This window comes from Apaloderma vittatum, unplaced genomic scaffold (genome assembly GCF_000703405.1).
Source record: "Apaloderma vittatum isolate BGI_N311 unplaced genomic scaffold, ASM70340v1 scaffold13474, whole genome shotgun sequence".
Taxonomy (NCBI): domain Eukaryota; kingdom Metazoa; phylum Chordata; class Aves; order Trogoniformes; family Trogonidae; genus Apaloderma; species Apaloderma vittatum.
In genome coordinates, this window is record NW_009711035.1 from 17,059 (window position 1) to 35,696 (window position 18,638).

At 36.5% G+C, this 18,638-nt stretch overlaps 1 protein-coding gene across 1 annotated transcript in view; it reads left to right on the forward strand.

Annotated features, from left to right (window-relative positions):
* Nucleotides 1-18,638, forward strand: part of ZCCHC11 (zinc finger, CCHC domain containing 11) — a 39,026-nt gene that overhangs the window by 8,935 nt on the left and 11,453 nt on the right. The window contains exons 5-23 of the mRNA XM_009867517.1: nucleotides 2,179-2,267; nucleotides 3,328-3,379; nucleotides 4,198-4,267; nucleotides 5,421-5,547; nucleotides 6,558-6,677; nucleotides 7,086-7,307; nucleotides 7,458-7,632; nucleotides 8,572-9,314; nucleotides 9,814-9,964; nucleotides 10,551-10,637; nucleotides 11,994-12,097; nucleotides 12,463-12,520; nucleotides 12,615-12,718; nucleotides 13,391-13,480; nucleotides 15,597-15,710; nucleotides 16,787-16,864; nucleotides 17,243-17,420; nucleotides 17,761-17,808; nucleotides 17,907-17,989. Of these exons, the coding sequence (XP_009865819.1) occupies nucleotides 2,179-2,267; nucleotides 3,328-3,379; nucleotides 4,198-4,267; nucleotides 5,421-5,547; nucleotides 6,558-6,677; nucleotides 7,086-7,307; nucleotides 7,458-7,632; nucleotides 8,572-9,314; nucleotides 9,814-9,964; nucleotides 10,551-10,637; nucleotides 11,994-12,097; nucleotides 12,463-12,520; nucleotides 12,615-12,718; nucleotides 13,391-13,480; nucleotides 15,597-15,710; nucleotides 16,787-16,864; nucleotides 17,243-17,420; nucleotides 17,761-17,808; nucleotides 17,907-17,989 (2,693 nt within the window). The remainder of the gene's footprint in view (nucleotides 1-2,178; nucleotides 2,268-3,327; nucleotides 3,380-4,197; nucleotides 4,268-5,420; nucleotides 5,548-6,557; nucleotides 6,678-7,085; nucleotides 7,308-7,457; nucleotides 7,633-8,571; nucleotides 9,315-9,813; nucleotides 9,965-10,550; nucleotides 10,638-11,993; nucleotides 12,098-12,462; nucleotides 12,521-12,614; nucleotides 12,719-13,390; nucleotides 13,481-15,596; nucleotides 15,711-16,786; nucleotides 16,865-17,242; nucleotides 17,421-17,760; nucleotides 17,809-17,906; nucleotides 17,990-18,638) is intronic.

Sequence of the window (18,638 nt, forward strand, 5' to 3'; positions counted from 1 at the left end):
GAAAAAATTAGGCCTCAGCTAAGAATTATTTTCGTAAGCATATGAGACATTTTCATTACTTAATTGTGGTCTGGAACAACTGCAGATACTAATCAGTAACTGTTCATTAAAACAAATAATTTAAATCAATAAGTGTTAATGTTTAACAGATATTTCTTTGCAAGTGTATATATGGCTAACAGGTCCTAAAATGAAGAGAGATGTACTTGGAGATCAGCTGTAGCTTACCGAAATCTGTTGAATTGTCTTAAATAGGTCAAAATATGACATTTACTTAACCACATATAAATATCATACTTCATATCCCTTTTACTTTATATTGATTCAAGATAAGAATAATTTGTTTTTTAAAAAAGTCTGAGCAGGTTAAATGCTTAGCCCTACTTTTTTTTTGGGTTGCTTTAGTGGGTCAGTAAATTTCAGTGTATTAATAGAGTTTGTAAAAATTATCTGGATCCTTTTCTCTTAGAAATACCATCTTTTGTCCCTTTACTTTATAAAAATGCAGCAGTAAGAAGAAGTTTGTTTGCTGCAGGATGATCAGCTTTAATTATAGGAGCTATATTCAATATACGCTTAAACATACGGTGCTGAATATAATGGGCTTGTAGAGTGGAGGTTTGCTAATCAGTTTGCTCTATAATGTTGCCATAAGTGCCTTCTAATGCAAACTTCTGTTCTGACAGGCTGTTGCATTTTCCACTGGTGCTAGTGTAAGACAAGGCATAGGGAATTACTACTTTTACATAAATACTCATGAAAATTACTGTGTTAGTGTTACTTAGCTGACTGACTTGTTTTGGGCTGATGAGCTACTGTGGAGGTGTAGTAGTAGTGGAGGGGGAGCCTCTTGTAGTAAGTGACAAATTGTTATTCCCCTTTTCAAAGCCTGTGATGTTTTAGTGAATGTGTTTTCCTGAGTTGCAAATTAGGGAAAAATTAATTCATGTGCAGTCTAGAAAACATGGGATGTGTTAGCATGATTTTCTCTCAAGCTCACATTAGACCTATGCAAAAATTCTTACTGCTGTGAAAAAACATTGGAAATAATTGCAATGTATTTATTATTATTATTAACCATACAGAAACTAATTTTGATAGGGCTGATTTCTAAGTAGTGAAAAGTAGAGAAACGCTTGTTTGAAGCTGTGTCTGTATAGGATTATTTTTCTCTTTTAAAAAATATTTTGTTGTGGCTCTGTTTGAGAGGGTTTGGTTAGAACACAACTAAAGGGACTAAGGAAAAAATAGAAGAAAACCCCTCTTGTCTGTGAGGCTGGTTGAACACTGGCACAGGTTGCCTAGAGAGGTTGTGGACTCTGTCCTTGGAGATCTTGAAAAGCCAGCTGGGCGCAGTTCTGGGCGACCTGCAGTAGGTGACCCTCCTTGAGCAGTGTGTTCACTTTGGAAGGGATTGAGAATAGTCTCAGTTTGCAGCTGACATAAATATATCTGAGCCCTAATAATATATTCCAGGAAAGTTTTTCCTAGTTCATGATATAACATTTGAGGATTAAAATTGTTGTTTATGGAGTGGAATGTTATTTCTCAGAATATTATTACTGAATAGTTACTTTCTGATTAGTTTAGATATGTTGTACATATCTTTGCAGGTAAAAAGCTGTGTTAACACAAAACCACAAAATAGATACTGTTCTTTATATCTTGGATTATATTGAAGTTCATGTTTCATATGCACGTTCTGTAATGAATTGTACATAGGAACTTGTTAATGAAATGAACAGATTGTAGCACATGTAAAAAAATCTTTGACAAAAGTGTACAGGGCAACAAAGAATTTTATAATTGGTTAACTGCTTCAGTGAAATCAAGCTGTGGTTAACAAAAGCTGTTAAATAAAATCCTGCACTGGGATGGTGACAGTTATTACTATTGTATTTTTAATTTTCTATTAAGAACAAAAAAACCTAAAGCTGCATTGCAAAAATACTTTAAAGCAGCTTGAAAAATTTGGGGCATTTGATAATTGCACTATTTGAATTATCCATTTTCCTGTGATGGTGTGCTGTGGAAATGACTAACCTTCACAGGACTGAGAAAATGGTTCAATATTCATTAATCTGAGAGTACCAGTTGGGAATCTAAAGCAAGATATGCATCATCTATTAAAAAATTATTTACAAGCTGTTAAATAATTCTGTTTTTTCTCCCTTCCAGACTGTTCACTGAGGATGTATGGCTCCTGTTTAACTAGATTCGCTTTTAAGACCAGCGATGTTAACATCGATATCAAATTCCCCCCTAAGGTGTGTAGATTTTATCTTGTATTAACCAAGACTGTTCTTGAAATCAAGGCCATCAACATTTATTTCTACTCCATTGCCTTCATCTTCTGTTGGGGCATACGGTGTTAGAATAGCAGAAAGCTTAAAGTCTTTGATTTAGTGTCAGAGGTGCTATGAATCAGGTGGATCAAGTTTTCATTGCTTATTAGATAACTTTAATTCTGGGAGTTTTGGCAGTCTTATGGTAGCTGCTTTTTTAAAAAAAAAAGTTGAATAAGCATTGAAGCAATAGGAAAACAGTTGACTCTGGATAAGTGTGCTTTTATGTACTCGTGATTCAGACTGTAAGATCTTGTAGGTCTTTGTTCCCTCTCCTCTACCTTTAAAAGGTTGGGCTAAAAATGACAATTTTCCTTTTATGTTTTAGTCACTTGCAAGTAGATGTCACATCCTAGGTTATGGTTTACTGTGATACAGAATTCCTGGATTTCAAGATACCTGTTTTGGGTACATATTAGACATAGCATCTTGAAATAATACTGCAGATAGGAAGCAAACTGAGCCCTTTTTCAGACAATTGCATGTGGAGCATACCATGTAACTTTTTCATAAAAGTGCAAAGGTGGTGCTAATTTTTAGCTTTTTTTGTACTATTTACAGCTTATCTTTGAAGCACCACTTAAGTTGATTTTTGGGGAGAAAAGAGAACACGTTTAAAAATTTTATAACCTTTAAAAAACTTTGGGAAAGATTGACATTAAATTAGTTAATGTTGTACATTTCTAGTAGTTTATGTTGACATTGAAATTGTTGAATATATGTGAAGTATTTTTTTAACTTTATGTTGTCTATTAATACGGAAGTAGAACAGAAGTACTAACTAAAAAAGCTAAAAGCAGGCTGGCTAGCACCTGTTTTCATGGTGCAGACAGTTAACTTTTTCATTAATACTGACACGTGATTTCACTTTTGTTAAAGAACATAGTGATGCTAGTCCTGCAACCTAGGTAGTTGTAAACAAAGTGTAAAATAAAATAGGTTAATCTGAATAGTATAACCTGCTCTAATGTTGTCTTTGTAGATGAGCCAGCCAGATGTTCTGATACAGGTGCTTGAAATCTTGAAGAACAGTGGTAAGTTTTAGTGGCATCTCCTTCCTATTTAACATTCCAACTGCTCTTCAGTTGTTTTTATGCTTAATTTTTCTGTAAATTTAGAAAAATGGTTTAGTTCTCAGCCAGAGTACGAGCTGTTTTTGATAATGTGATTTTTATGAATACCAGTGCTTGTGTAAGTGAGAGATGAGAACCTGCGACGGGTGAATGGCAGCCGAGGGAGTCCGGTTCAGGTTGCCAGAATTTGTGGTAATAGTGTTAGATGCCAGGTCAAAAAAGTATTTAACTTTGTAGGAGAAATTCTAAGCAATAAACACAGAAGTCGCTTTACACTTGCCTATAGATGTCAGTGAGAGGTATTACAAGACTTCTGAAGCTTGTAGCCTCCTTGTTCTGTCAGGAAGTCATCTAATCCTGTAATCAACACATCTTGAACCAAGGAGCACAAGTAGCATTACGTTTTTCATCCTTCGGGAAGTTTTGATAGATCAGCTCCATAAGTGCTTTTCAAACTGTCCTTATGGTTTGTCAGAGATTCAGCCTTGTGTCTTTCAAATTTTGTAAAGACTAAAAGGTTCTAGAGAAGATACCAGCTCAGTTTCTTGACAAGAGTTTTTCTTTCTTTCTTTCTTTTTTTTTTTTTTTCACTGCTGGCTGTGTGGTACTGGTGGTGAGCATCAAAAGTAACCAGAAAATACTGCTTACTGGTTAGCTGCGCAGCATTTAATTTGAATCGTTCTGTAAGAGTGTGGCATAAATGTACTAGTTTTAAAGACACAGTTGGGAAAACTGTAAAAGATTTTCATACATAATATCGGTTTTTTCTTCTTGCTTAGCTGTCTACTCGGATGTGGAGTCAGATTTCCATGCCAAAGTTCCTGTTGTCTTTTGCAAAGATGTTAAAAGGTACATGTCATTCAGAGGGATTTTTACAGAGATACCTATTTCTCCTATGCTTGTTCATAGCAGTTACTTGCCTGCACTCCTAACAAGGAGATATTACTGTAACATTTAGCCAGCATTGATATTAAAGGGGAGTTGCTCATACACGAAAATGTCATCTAGAAAGAAAGCTCATCTTTGTTTTTATACTTCATAGAGCTCATTAATTGTAGAAATCTGAAGATACCAGTTCTACTTTTAGATAAATAGGGGAAAAGTGGAATGGTTTTCAGTTGATGTTTAAAATTTCTGCCAGCAGTTTAATCCAGGGCTTTAAAAAACATTTTATAAGAACACATTGCCAGAAAGAATACATCATCTGACAATTTCAGTAAATTCCTAAGAAGTAGCAACCTCCAAAATGAAACATGATTGCTGCATGATGTCCACATTGCTGTGACTGGCTAGAGGTATGTGATTGAAACGCTGCGGAGGTAAATGCCAACGAGAGTGGGCACATATTTTCCTGTGTTTCTAGATTATGCAAATGCATTTTGTAAGTACTAAGAGAAGCAAACCAAAAGTTTTTAGAGAAGCTGTTTTGTGGATTGACCAACTCTTAATATGTAGCAGACCTGGAGGTTTTATTTATTTACTTACTTGTTCGGTGTGTGGAAGATTGAATTATCCGTTTCAAGGCCAGGTTGGACAGAGCCTTGAGTAGCCTGATCTAGTTGAGAGGCGTCCCTGCCTGTGACAGGGAGGTTGGATTAGATGATCTCTAAGGTCCCTTCCACCCTAAGCCAGTCTATGATTCTGTGAGGATACACGTGAAGTTGGAGTTGTGTAAGATTGCACAAGTAACTAAAGGCAGAACTTAGAGCAAATTCTTAATGCTGTTATACAATTTTCGCTGTAATGAACTTCTGTAAGTTCTAGATCCAAGTGATGAGTTAACGATAAATAAAATGATTACATTCCATAGTTTCTGTTTAAAATAAATAAAATGATTACATTCCATAGCTTCTGTTTAAAAAGTTCAGATTTTTATATAGGGAGACCCAGATGCATGTATTTATTATGGTGGATGTGATGTCTCACCTCCCCACTGCCCCAAGCATCATCTGTATGAACAAGAGAATAACGCTTTCTATCTGTTTTACATTTGTTATTACAGTGGTTTGACATGTAAAGTAAGTGCTAGAAACGATGTGGCTTGCCTTACAACTGACCTGCTGGCTGCACTTGGTAAACTGGAGCCTGTACTTATTCCCTTGGTTTTGGCTTTCCGCTACTGGGCTAGAGTAAGTATATAAATATTGTGGATAATTAAATATGTTTATTTTCTCTTTTTTAATTACTGCATGCAATGTAGTGTATGATATACTGTGAATGTGTTTGTAGAAAATAACTTCGTGCTACTAGTTCCCATCTTACCTTAATAGACCAGAATGAGGCTGAAGATTTTGATGTGAAACTGGAAATACAAATGAAGTTTCTGCTATTCCGTTAGCAAGCTATTATGCTAGTTCCTTACAACTAGGTAATTGATTCATGAAAACCTGCTCAACATAGCAGTCAGGTCTTGCAAACTTTCTGCTATTGAGATTGTATTGAAAAGAGTTGACTTGTGCAAAAAAGGGTTTGGTTTCATAGTGTGCTGTACTTCTTGCAGATGTCAGCTGTGATCACAGGAACCAGGCTATAATGTTCACAGCCAGCGTTTAACTGTCTTGTAGTTCAGTCCTGAAATTGCTGCCAGGCTCTACTTAAAACGCCTTGGCTTTATTGAAAAACAGTTGCATGGTATTATGATCATTGCTGGATTTAGCAAGCTGTTTTTACGAAAATTTCTGTTTTACAACATAGAAGAAGCAGTAGTAGAAACTACAAAGGACTGTTTGAAGGCTAATATGATTATTACATCTCCCTCAAGTTCCCATAAAACAGATCAGTATTGGATTACAGCCAGATGCACCAAATCCCCATCTCCATACAGGAGTTACCACACAGTGATAAATACCTGACAGGTGACTGAAATTCTAGGTAGGAATGTAAATGTGACTCACAATCACAAAATGGGATGAAACTGAAGAAGATAACATCTAATAATATAGTATAACTTCAGGCACTGTACAAATTAGTATAATTTACGTTTTGTGTGTACATGGCCTTGCACAATGACTGCAATTTCTAAGATAAAGGATTTTTTGTTTCTCTCTATCTCATTTCTTTAATATCTGTCCTTTTATATTATATTTTCAAATAAAATGCTGGTGTTGCATCAGAGAAGTAATGGTTTATTCTCTTACAGCTCTGTCACATTGACTGTCAGGCAGAAGGTGGGATTCCTTCGTATTCCTTTGCCTTAATGGTGATATTCTTTCTTCAGCAAAGAAAACCACGTATTTTACCATCCTATTTGGGCAATTGGGTAAGTGATTTGGTAATATATTAGTTACCTTATTTTTAAATTGTTGACATTATTTCTGTGTTCTGCAAAGCTATAAAATATACAAAATTTGATTACCTGCAGAATTGTTAAAAAAACCCAACAACCCAAACCAAAAAATGTGTTGGTACTTAATCCTCACACAGCTGATACCTGATGATTCTGATGACTTTTTAAAAAGGCAGCTGCTATAGCCTGTGCAGTTATATCATGCTGTATTTTCAAGGAGAAGCAAGTATTGTCATCTTCAGTTTTCTGAATGTCTTTCTCTGACATCAGTTATTCTTGAGGGGGATAAATATCTCAATTGTCAGTGTTATCTTTGGTGAAAACTTTTGGTTACGTGTACTATATGCAGTCCTATTTCAGAGCTACTGTAATTGTTGTTAGATTGAAGGCTTTGATTCAAAGAGGCCAGATGACCACCAGCTGAAAGGTATAGAAGAGGAGGAGTTTGTACGGTGGGAGTACAAACCACCCACAAATGGTGCAGCAAAAAACTCGGCTGGAGTGGAAAGTAAAACTAAAGTTGAACAACAAAAAGGTGGTGGCAAGAAGGCAACAAGCTCGGAAGTGGACAACCAAAGTAATGCAAAGGAGAAACACGGCAGTGTAAGTCATGGCTTTATTTAATAGAAAACCGTATTCTAGCTTTTTTCCCCTGTTTTTTAATCTTTTAAACATTAATATTGGATGGAACCAGAGAAGAAATGGGAATTTTATTTCTTACTGCAGTTGAGCATCCTTGTCCATGTGTTTCAGTCTCTCTTAGCATTCAAAACCCCTCACCAAGTCTCACTGGGACAACTGTGGTTAGAACTGTTGAAGTTTTACACACTGGAATTTGCTTTGGAGGAATATGTCATCAGCATACGGGTACAAGAACTCTTAACCAGAGAGAATAAAAACTGGCCGAAAAGGCGAATAGCCATTGAAGGTAGGATAATACCCTTTTCTAGTTTTGTAGTCATCCTGCATTATTATCTTTATTTACCTAATACTTACAGGTCTGTCACAAGAAGTCTGGACAATAAATTAAATCAGTAATGGAAGGAGGAAGTAAAGCTTTTTCTGGTATATTTTGTTAGCTATATAGTCAGTGTAAAGACAAATTTTCTGTGTAGTACTAGTGGTCCTTGAAATACAAGGAAATATTTTACTTCCTTGAAGCAGCAAATAATTTCAAAAACCAGATTGCATTCTTGTTCTGATACCTACTATTGTTGGTCTTACTGTTTTATTGGTTTTATTTTCTTTTTTGCTTTGTTTTTTTTTAATGTTAAGTTTATAACTGAAATTATGAAGTAACAGAATCTCAGTTTGATACTATTTTCCCAGGCAAACTTATAGCAACTATGCAAGTGCTCTTTTTACTTGGAAAACATGTTTGATCTAGAAATCGCTAGGAAGGACTAAGAATGAAACCTGGTGAGATTGGTTCATATAATCCTTATAACCTTAATGTTACTCTTGGAGAAATTAATTTCTTAAGGGAAATGCAAATCCTTCTTCAGTGAAGGAGAAAAGTTCAGGCAGGCCTATGTTTATTTTGCCTTTGTATGTTTATTTTTGTTTCTAGTTTAGAAAATAGCCATAATATAACAATCAATATACCTGTGGTTTACTTGTTGATTAACACTATTTAGAATGGTTTATCACAGCCAACTGTTCATGGCCACACGGGTGTTGTGTTTTGTGTGGAAGAAGTCCAAAAAACCTTGTGGGCCCTACATTCTCTAAGTGTATCCAAATACAATTCTGGTTTATATTATAAGAATCTCTTTTTAACTGCTGTATAATAACTTAGGTATTTCAGCTGCTTTAGTGAAATGTAGAAGTTAAAGATTACTAATGAAATTGTTCTTTCTCATCCTAGATCCTTTTGCACTAAAGAGGAATGTTGCACGAAGTCTAAATAGCCAGATGGTATTTGAGTACATCCTGGAGCGATTTAGGACAGCATATAAATATTTTGCTTGTCCACAAAGTAAAGATGGGATTAAATCCAAGCCAGATACCAAGAAAAAAGAAAAAGGGAAAATGAATAATAAGAAATCCACGAGATCTGAAGAGCCTGTAGCCAACTGTTGCCTTCCACAAGGGGAAAAAGTTGTAGATAAACAAAATATAGGAAGTGGATGTAACATACCAGAGAATGAACTTGAATGTAATGAAGTGGTAGAAGCTGTAGCCAAAACATGTACTTCCAAGAACGTAGACTCTTTGCTACTTTCAGCGTTGGACTCTAGTTACGATGAAGACAGAGAAGAAGCTTTATCCCTTATTTCTAATGAATGCTGTGAGTTAAAGCAGGAGTCGCTTAGAGAGACGGATGATTTAGAAATCTCAGTGTGTCTGACTGAAGGTGAGCCAAGCCACCACTGTAACTGCAGTGAGCATCAGCCCTATGACACCAATTCTAGTAACGAATTTTCTGATGCTGAAAGTAGACAGAGTTTGGTAACAGAGTCTCCTCAGAAGAGGAAGTGCACAGGCACACCAGCTACCTCGCCCAACTGCAAAGCAATGGTGGAAGCTCACGATGTCCAAGAGGAAGGCAGACTCTCTACTGAAGAAATGCATTACGTGTTTGATAAGTTTATTTTGACTTCAGGAAAGGTAAGCTGTGTGTTTAAGCAGTCCTGGCCCTGTATCAGTGGGCTATGACTTGGAAATCACTAAAACCAAGGGTGGGTGGACGACAGGTTTCTCTCAGTGATTGTTTCCATCTCTTACGAATGGTTCCTGCAGCTTTTTTAGAGTGCCTGTTATTCAGGACTTGAAAACACCAAACTTGTATGCTGTTTGGACTAGGTGGTCTGATTTCCACACAAAATAAGTAAATCCTGGATTCTGTTTTTTTGGGGGGTTTTGTTGTGTTGTGGGGTTTTTTTTATTTATTTGTAGCCCTCCTTCCTCCTGCTTTCTTGTACAATTTCCAGGTGCTCTTGTGCACTGTGAGAACCTGAATGCAGCCTGCTGAGAGGTGTTCTGTTCTTTGTAGGGACTCTGTTGCTACGTTAAGTGTTCTTGGTTGCATAACCTACATGGAAATGTTAGGTCTGTTGAAATATCTTAAAAGTAAAATTGCATTTATGCGCTTTCCGCCCTGCCAAAGCCACCAACTATAGTATGCAGCATCTGCAAACGGGATGGACATTCCAAAAATGACTGCCCAGAGGATTTCAAGAAGATCGATCTAAAACCACTACCACCGATGACAGACAGATTTCGGGAAATACTTGATATAGTGTGTAAAAGATGCTTTGGTAAGTTGGAAGAGTGTTTGTACTCCACTGCAAGCTGTGATGTGTAACATGGAAAAATAAAAAATATTAGGGTTAAATTATTTACTCCAGTAAATTTGGTGGGAAGAAGCTCGCCTGGGTATCCTAGGCTACAAATTGTTCACTGTTTTTTGTTTTCATATGGTCCATGACTGTGATATCAAATTTTTAGATACGAGAAACTAGTACTATACCAGATTTTTCACTGTTTTTGTAACAAGTTACTAGTGTTCCCAGAGATTAGGCCCTGGACAGGACTAGTTTTTGTGCTTTTCAAGTTCTGTGGTGTCTTTTAGAAAAAGCTCCTTTTTGATGCTCTGGTGGTTTAACCTTGGCTGGATGTCAGGTGCCCACCACGCTGCTCTGTGTTTGAGTAATTGAAGAAAAATCAGGAGTCTGAAATAAAATCCTAACAATTCTAATGATACTATAAAAAAGAAAAGCGCACATTCAAGGAAAGTAAATGTAACAACAATAAAAAAGTATCCAATACTTTTAATTAGCTGAAAAAGATTCATAAGGTAGGTCAATGTCACATCTGACTGTGTTGTAACTTGTTTTTATTTAGATGAATTATCCCCTCCTTTATCTGAGCAACAAAACAGAGAACAAATTCTGGCAAGTTTGGAAAGATTTATTCGAAAAGAGTATAATGGTATGTAACAGTAGATAATGATTGTTGATAATGCTTTCTTCATTCATGTGGTCCAGAGCACGAAGATGTAACTTGTCTCGTTATTTCTTATTTTCCTTGTTCAAAGCAATGGTGTCTCTGTTCCCTCTGTATGTAAAGCTGTCTTGCAGTCCCTGGAATGGAGGAAGAGCTGCAAATGTAGTAATGGCAGAGACAGCCTTGTGGCAGTCGGGACAAAAAGAAAGTTTAAATAGGTCCTGGCTGGTCGTGGGCCAAGTACTTTTGTTGCCTAGTCACCAGCATTCAACTGTCTTGGAAATCTTACTCTGTTATCTTCACACCCCTTTTATAAAACAGGAGAAAGTTATCTTCCTGTGATGGAAGTCAAGGCACAGAGGTGCAAAGTGACTTCTTTTTTTCTGGTAGGGTGTAAAACAGTGCTAGAGCCAGGTACCCAAGCCAGGCTTCCTGAGTTCCAGTCCATTGCTTTACGCTGACCCCCATCTGTTCTGCTGTACCTGGCCTGTGATCAGGGACCTGGGAGCTGTGCTCCATCCACCAGCTGAGGATTGAGACCTGTTACAGAACCCTGAAAAACTTAATATTTCTGATTCTGTTGAAGGTTAGGAACAAACTGTGAATAGGCATTATATGTATTTTCCTAGCATTCATTTCAGTTGGACAGATAAATTGTTCTTTTCAGTTAGGAAGATATTGCTTCCTCTCGGTTACATGGTTTTGCTCCCCTTCACAAGACGGAAAATATGTGATAATACTGTTTCAGACAAAAACGTAAACAAAACAATTGGGAAAGAATGTTCCATATAGTGTATTAATCTTACTACTTGTATCTTTTTGGACAGTATGTTATGGTTACAGAAACTTACTGATTGATTGACTGAATTTACCTTGTCAGAGGAAAAATATGCAACCTAGATAAAGTATGAGTGGAACCAGAAATATTGCTTGGACTACCTTAAGAGTAGTTTTGTCTTATCTGTGGGATAAAGCTGTGCTGGTGACTGAGTTTGCACATTATTTTGATTTATTTAAAACAGAAAAGTCCAGTCACATACCAGAAAACATTGCACCACTTTTAGAGATAACATTTAATTTTTATAGTAAATTTGTAACGTATCACACTCAGAAAAATTACGTGGGCTTTATCCCTTACTTTCTAGAAAGATTTTTAAGTGTTGTGCTTCCTTCTTTATTGAAGGTGAAGACTTAGAAGTGACATTGTAAGCTCTCTCTTAAAGCTCATTTTTATTGCACCTACACTTCTCAGTTAAGCATTACTCCATAGTGAGCACTTAAAATTCCACTGTAAAAGTAATCAGCTGAAAAAGACTCTTCTTTTGGTCTACTCTTGATCAGACAAAGCCAGACTTTGCTTATTTGGCTCTTCAAAGAATGGATTTGGATTTCGGGACAGTGATCTAGATATCTGCATGACTTTGGAAGGCCATGAAAATGCAGAGGTAAGTGTTTTGAAATTGATAAAATTTAAAGAATTCTTTAAGATTTTTAAATTAATTTAAGATTTCTCTGCACAGAAAAGGTGAAATTTTGCTAGTAGTGCATTGGCTTGTTGCACTCTGCGGCAACTGAAGCAAGAGATGACCTATTTTACTTTTAATGCCCTGTAGACACACATTTAGTGTACTGTAGATGTCCACATCGAGAATCTAAGTCACTATTTTAATAGATTCATGTTCTGGCTTATTGCTTACTTCTTTTTGTGCATAGACTTTTCCTCTATGAAATACACGTTTGGTAGTAAATGTGCTTGTTGGGATAGGCTCCATGTTTCAACATCTGAATCTGTGATATTTGTTTTTCCTAGAAATTAAATTGTAAAGAAATAATAGAAGGTTTGGCAAAAGTTCTGAAGAAGCATCCAGGTAAGTGTTTTAACGTATTATTTGTTCTGTATTTAAATTTACTGTATTTATAGTTAATGGAAATGTTTTATGTACTAAAGTGTTGCTTCCCCAGGTTTGAGAAACATCTTGCCTATAACAACAGCCAAAGTGCCTATAGTGAAATTTGAACACAGACGGAGTGGCTTAGAGGGAGATATCAGTTTATACAATACACTGGTAAGCATCTGTTTGTACTTGGTTCCATGTTCAGAGGAAGCTTTTAATTCATCATAACTCAATCATTTGAGGGAATAATTTTGAAACCAGAGTTTTAACGTTTTTGTGGGCTTGGGATTTTTTTTTTTCCCCCTACATTACTTAAATTCAGTGGCCTGTACCCTTAGCCCAACTGAAGTAGCTGTATAACCTGATGGCAGAGCAGCTCAGGGCACACGAAGCATTTTTGTGAATGCTTCTGAAGAGCTGTTAATGCCTCATTCACCACGGCCTTTCTGCCATCATGAATAGTACATCTTATCCCGGCTTATATCTAGCATGATGAAATTGCACGATTCCTTATGTAATGGGCTCACATTCACCTGTGAAGAAGCTACAATTTGTGAAATGTGTTCCAAAGTGAGTCATCTCACAGACTTACTTGTTTGCTGCTGTTTTTCAGCGTTCTTATTGTTGTTACTGCATTAATTACTGTCTTGATTACACCTTTCAGTTATGTTCGTGCAGGAAGTGTTGCAATGAATTTTACGGAATATTGTTGTGATTTTTTGCCCTCCCAATTGCATTACACACCTCCTGTGCCTCAACTGCAGGCTGTACTGTAATTAACCATAAATTACATTGAAACATCTGTTTGATTTTTCTGTTTATTTATTTATTTTTTCCCCTCAGGCGCAGCATAACACAAGAATGCTGGCTACATATGCAGCTATTGATCCTAGAGTGCAGTATCTGGGCTATACAATGAAAGTTTTTGCAAAGGTAATATAAAACAAAGGTACTTCTTTGTGCAATACTGTGTTTTCTGATATAGCCTCTGAATTTATGTTTTGCAAATGCCATCTAGAAAGGAGACAGAATGCTATTAGCATGAAGTGCACTTTCATAAGCTGACTATGCTCCGTCTGCTTGCGTGTGTCAGAATCAAGTTTTTTAGTCCTGGTATCTGCTGCTGTCTGTTTAAAGATCGCTGTATAAGAGGAAGCTGATGAAAGGGTATCAAGGTGTGCTTTTTTATTTCATACTTGCTACAGTGAGGAAACAAGCAGAAATGGAAGAAACGGTAACTTTAAGATGTAGGGGCATGTAGCTGTGCCTGGGCTTCCCAGGGCTTCCCAAATTCCCGTATGTAGGAGCAGCCCAGAGATTGTTGCAGCTTTCTCATGGCCTACTTGCCTTGTTTTACTGACTAGAAAAGTCAGGAGTAGGTATGGGTTGATGAATGTATGCCTGAGTCTCTACTTGATGTGCCTGGGACATACAGTTCACTTTAATAGTTTCAAGCACCAAATTTTCTGCTTCTTTTTTTGTTATGTTACACTATACAGCCTTTGATAATTGAAACATGATGTTTCTTTTTATTCAAGCAACACTATTAAGTAGACTCCCCAAACACATCCAAAGAATGCTTAGTGAAACAGGGGCAACTTAAAAAATTGATTATAGAGAGTGTATCATGCTACCAGATGTTAATATAACAGAATGCATCAAGATGAATAAAATACCTTTGTTCCAGAATGGAATATACATATTTGTTATACTGTATCCTTTTTTTTTGTGAGGGGTCCCAGTAGTGCAAAATATTGCCATGTCTCTTCTGTGTCCAGATTAAGAGTGGCTGAAATGAAATGTGTGCAAATGTTAAGCATGGGGCTGCAACTTCCTTCTGGCCAGATCTGTGTCTTGAATTTGATTAGGCACCTTCCTTTCAAATGATTCAGTTTGTGTAAGTTGCTGCATCCAATGCTATTTAGACGAGCCTTTTACATTGTGGTCTTTCTAAAACAGTAGAACACATCAAGTTATTTGCATTAGGAATTTTCAATACTGGAAACAATTAGTCCAGAGTGTTTGCAGTGGGGTCTCTGAATTTTCATATGGTCTTTCTTCTAAATGTCTGATAATAGGGAATCCTACCTTATTTTTTTTTAACGTTGCATACTATTATATACATTCTGTAAATCTTACTGTAAAGACCAATTTTTCCAAGTTGTGGGACATACCCTCTTGATCATATGTGTATGGAGGTGACTTCATAGCCGTACAAACACTCCACATTTAAGCAAAATGCTTCCTCCTCTGCATTGGCAGAAAAACTAGGAACAGCTGTCACTGCTGCTGCTAATGTGGAAGTAATTTGTGAATCCCTGTTTTTTTCCAGATGTGGGAGGTTATAGAATCATAGAATCATTCAGGTTGGAAAAGACTTGCAAGATCATTGAGTTAAAAATGTGTTGTTTGTTATAGGCGTGAAGCCAAGGGTAGCTTAGAAGCAGGTGCTGTAGGATGTGGTAGTGTGGTAAGATTTTAAAGCAGCGTAAGGTAATTTGCTGGCTTGTTTTACGCTGTGTTATGTCAGTCTGGACCAGGGTTTGATTAGGTATGTGTATGTATGCTAGCAAAATGCTAGATAGTGCCTAAGTTGCCAGTACAACATGGAAATGCTTGCCTATTATTTATATTTTTTTTAAAAAGAAGGGAAACCAAAACAATAAGGAAATATAGAAGCTCATAGTAAAGTACGAGTTGAGGAAAGTTAAATTTTACGGTATTGAATCCTGGATATTGGATGTGGAGGTTTGTTGGGATATCTGGTTTGGAGGTTTTTTATTTGTTTTTCTTCAGTTTGGCACATCATAAACTAGAAATATTTTGGCTATGAGAATTGCTGGTTTTGTGTTAGTCAAATTATGCTGTGGATTTGCCAGATGGCACTTGACTCCGAGTACATTTATTTTTCAGGCTTCATAAAACAATTTTTAGTTATGAGATGAATGTATTTTCTGTTACTGGTGGGGTTTCTCTTTGCTCAACGATGGTTATAATCTTGAATAATAAAATGTAAATTTAGTATTTTGTTTAAAATGTCTTTTTTCAGCGCTGCGATATTGGTGATGCATCCCGTGGTAGTCTGTCCTCGTATGCCTATATTCTTATGGTTTTATACTTTCTACAGCAGAGGAATCCACCAGTCATTCCAGTTCTTCAGGAGGTAAGTTCTCAGAAAAAGAGGCTATGAAAATAGATGCACTGTTTCTTCAAGCCAAATATGAGAATTCTGGGCTTTTAGGATCAGGGGGATGAATGAAATACGGGGCCCTTCTGCCTGAGCAAGTTCTTAAGTCCTGCTTTGTTTTAGTGGGTAAAACTTACCAAGAAATTACAAGAAAATTAGGAATCTGATGGGCCTAAATATTTGCTTTGGGACTGATGGCATTTGTATGCTGAACAGGATAGAAAAAAACTGATGGGTGGTATGGAGAGAAGGGAATTGTAATTATAAGACTATGCCAGATGCTCTTGAGATGTGAGTCCAGCTCTTCTGTCAGTTATTGTCGAAGTCTTATTTATTGCTCAACATTTTATCTGTAAGAGAAAAAGTTTGTTTTATTACTTGATGAAGGGGGGGGAAAAAAAAGAGAACTAATGGTTTGGTACAACTTTAAAGATACTATCTTACATGTGCCAGGAAACTTTATTAAGAAAATAATGTTCTGTACCTCCATTGCATGGCTGGGGAGAATGTAATTAGTCAACCATCTACCTCTTCCAAGCACTTCTGAAAATTATCCCTTTCTGACTTTTTTTGTTGTCTGCGTGCAAGAGAAAAGTTGGCTTAGGCACTGCAGCTGAGGCTCAGGCTTTCTTGCTGATACTTCAGTAGTGGTTGGGAGTTGTTATTTTATTGCTACCCTGAGAGTGCATTTAAATGACAGTGGAATTTCCCCTTGGCTCTGCTAAAGTCAAAATGTAATAGGAGTCATACAGAATCTCCTTAGAGATTTTGTGGGCAAGAGGGATGTTGAAATCTTGATGAGGTAATTCAGTCATGTTTTCTTAGTTGAAAGAACAAGTAAAAATAAAATATCCAAATAAATTGAGAGAGATGTAGTAATAATGCAGACAGACTTTGAAACTTTTTACCAGTGGCAAGTTCTGCCTATATAAAAAGTAACTGTTAAAATTAAAAGATTTCTATTTTTGTATTATTTCTTAGCAGCAAAACTGCAAGTCTTTTAGGGTGGCTTTGGATTAGAGTGGTAACTATGTCCCTCTCTATTTCGGCAGATATTTGATGGAAAACAGATTCCACAAAGAATGGTGGATGGATGGAATGCCTTTTTCTTTGATGACATGGAAGAATTGGTAATATTCTACTTCCAGAAGAGTCACTGAAACTTAAAGCTTGTTTTGTGGCAAAGTAATAGATTTCTAACAGTGTAATACATAAAAGAACAGTTTAACTTCTATATCTGAATTATTACTTTTCAAATGAGCGCTGTTTTGCTAAAATAAGTTTCTGCTTTTTCTTGGTTTATTTTAAAATATTTCTTAATAACATAAATGTGGAAAAAGACTGTTTACTCTTACTAAATGGTCCAGGATTGAGACAGTGTTAACTGTAATGATTTCAACTTCAACCAAGTGAAACTGTTTATGGTAGACAAACTCAGAGAGGTCCTGCGGGAGGTGAAGTACTTCAGTAATGGTAGCTGAATATGTTGTGTCTTCAACTGCACACAGAGGAAGCGTCTACCTTCTCTTGGAAAGAACACTGAGTCGCTTGGAGAACTCTGGCTGGGATTGCTGAGATTTTACACTGAAGAATTTGACTTCAAGGAATATGTGATCAGCATCCGGCAGAAGAAGCTGTTAACTACGTTTGAGAAACAATGGACATCGAAATGTATTGCCATCGAAGGTACTCTGAATTTTTATTCCATTAGTGATCAGTGTTGTTGCCTGAGGACTTGTTCTCCTTGTTGCACACAATCTTTATGTGAGGAAACTACCGTTAGTGTTAAGGTGTTTAAAAAGAAGCAGTTTTGCAAGTTCTACAGCTTAGATCAGACTCATAACTTTTAGTATATGTCAGTAAATTGCTCTTGCTTTATTACAGTTAGTCACATATTTTCAGAATGCTCAGCATTGCTTTGCTATCATACGCTCTGAGTGCATTTAAAATGGAATTCTCTGTAAGAATTTTTTGTTGCAGCATATTCTTTCCAGTTGTGATTTGGTTTTCTCCCTTCTTTCCACAGATCCTTTTGACTTGAATCATAATCTCGGTGCTGGAGTCTCTAGGAAAAGTAAGCTATTAACGTCTGCTGATGATTACTGTTCACTGATTTCTGAAGTGTTGTGCCTTTTCTTGATGTTTTCCAATAACTTCATCTTTCTTCAATAGTGACAAATTTCATAATGAAGGCATTTATCAATGGGAGAAAATTATTCGGTACCCCGTTCTACCCAACTGTTGGAAGAGAAGCTGTAAGTTTTCATGGGCTTTAGTATGTTTTTAACTTTTCTTTGTCCACTGAATTGAATCATCCAAAGCAAATCTCTTGTATGTTTCCAGTTTGCTGTGTACAGTGTATCTAATTGTACATCATCTGCATAAAATATACAGCTTAATATTGAGCTCCTGCAAAATGGGCTATAAAACCCAGAAATAGCTTTAGGAACTTTACTAGCTATTTGTGTAGCTAAATAAAGCAAACTCGTGAGATGTTACATTCAAGTTATTTTTACAGTTGGTGGAGAAAATAAGGATTGCTGCTTAAGGAAGGAAAAGGATGAAGATCAACTCATTTTATCAGTTGACCTTCAAAATTTTCAGAGTGAGTCAGGATTAGGAATGTGTTCATGCAACATCGTATGAGAGAAAGCACTGCCCTGTGCTGCAGGTCCAGTCACTGATGTGTAATAGAGAATTGGTTTGTTTTATTTAGTATGAGCAAATAAATCAGCTGGAATTAATATTTTTAAACATGTATTTAGAAAGGTATTTTCTAAGAGAGTTTAGAGGACTGATCTTCCAATGGCTTTAAACAGGATTGGTGTTTCTAAGGGATTTTGAAAATCTTTTGAAAACTTATTTTCCCTCATCCTTCCTATTGTCTCTTTCCCATTTGCTTAC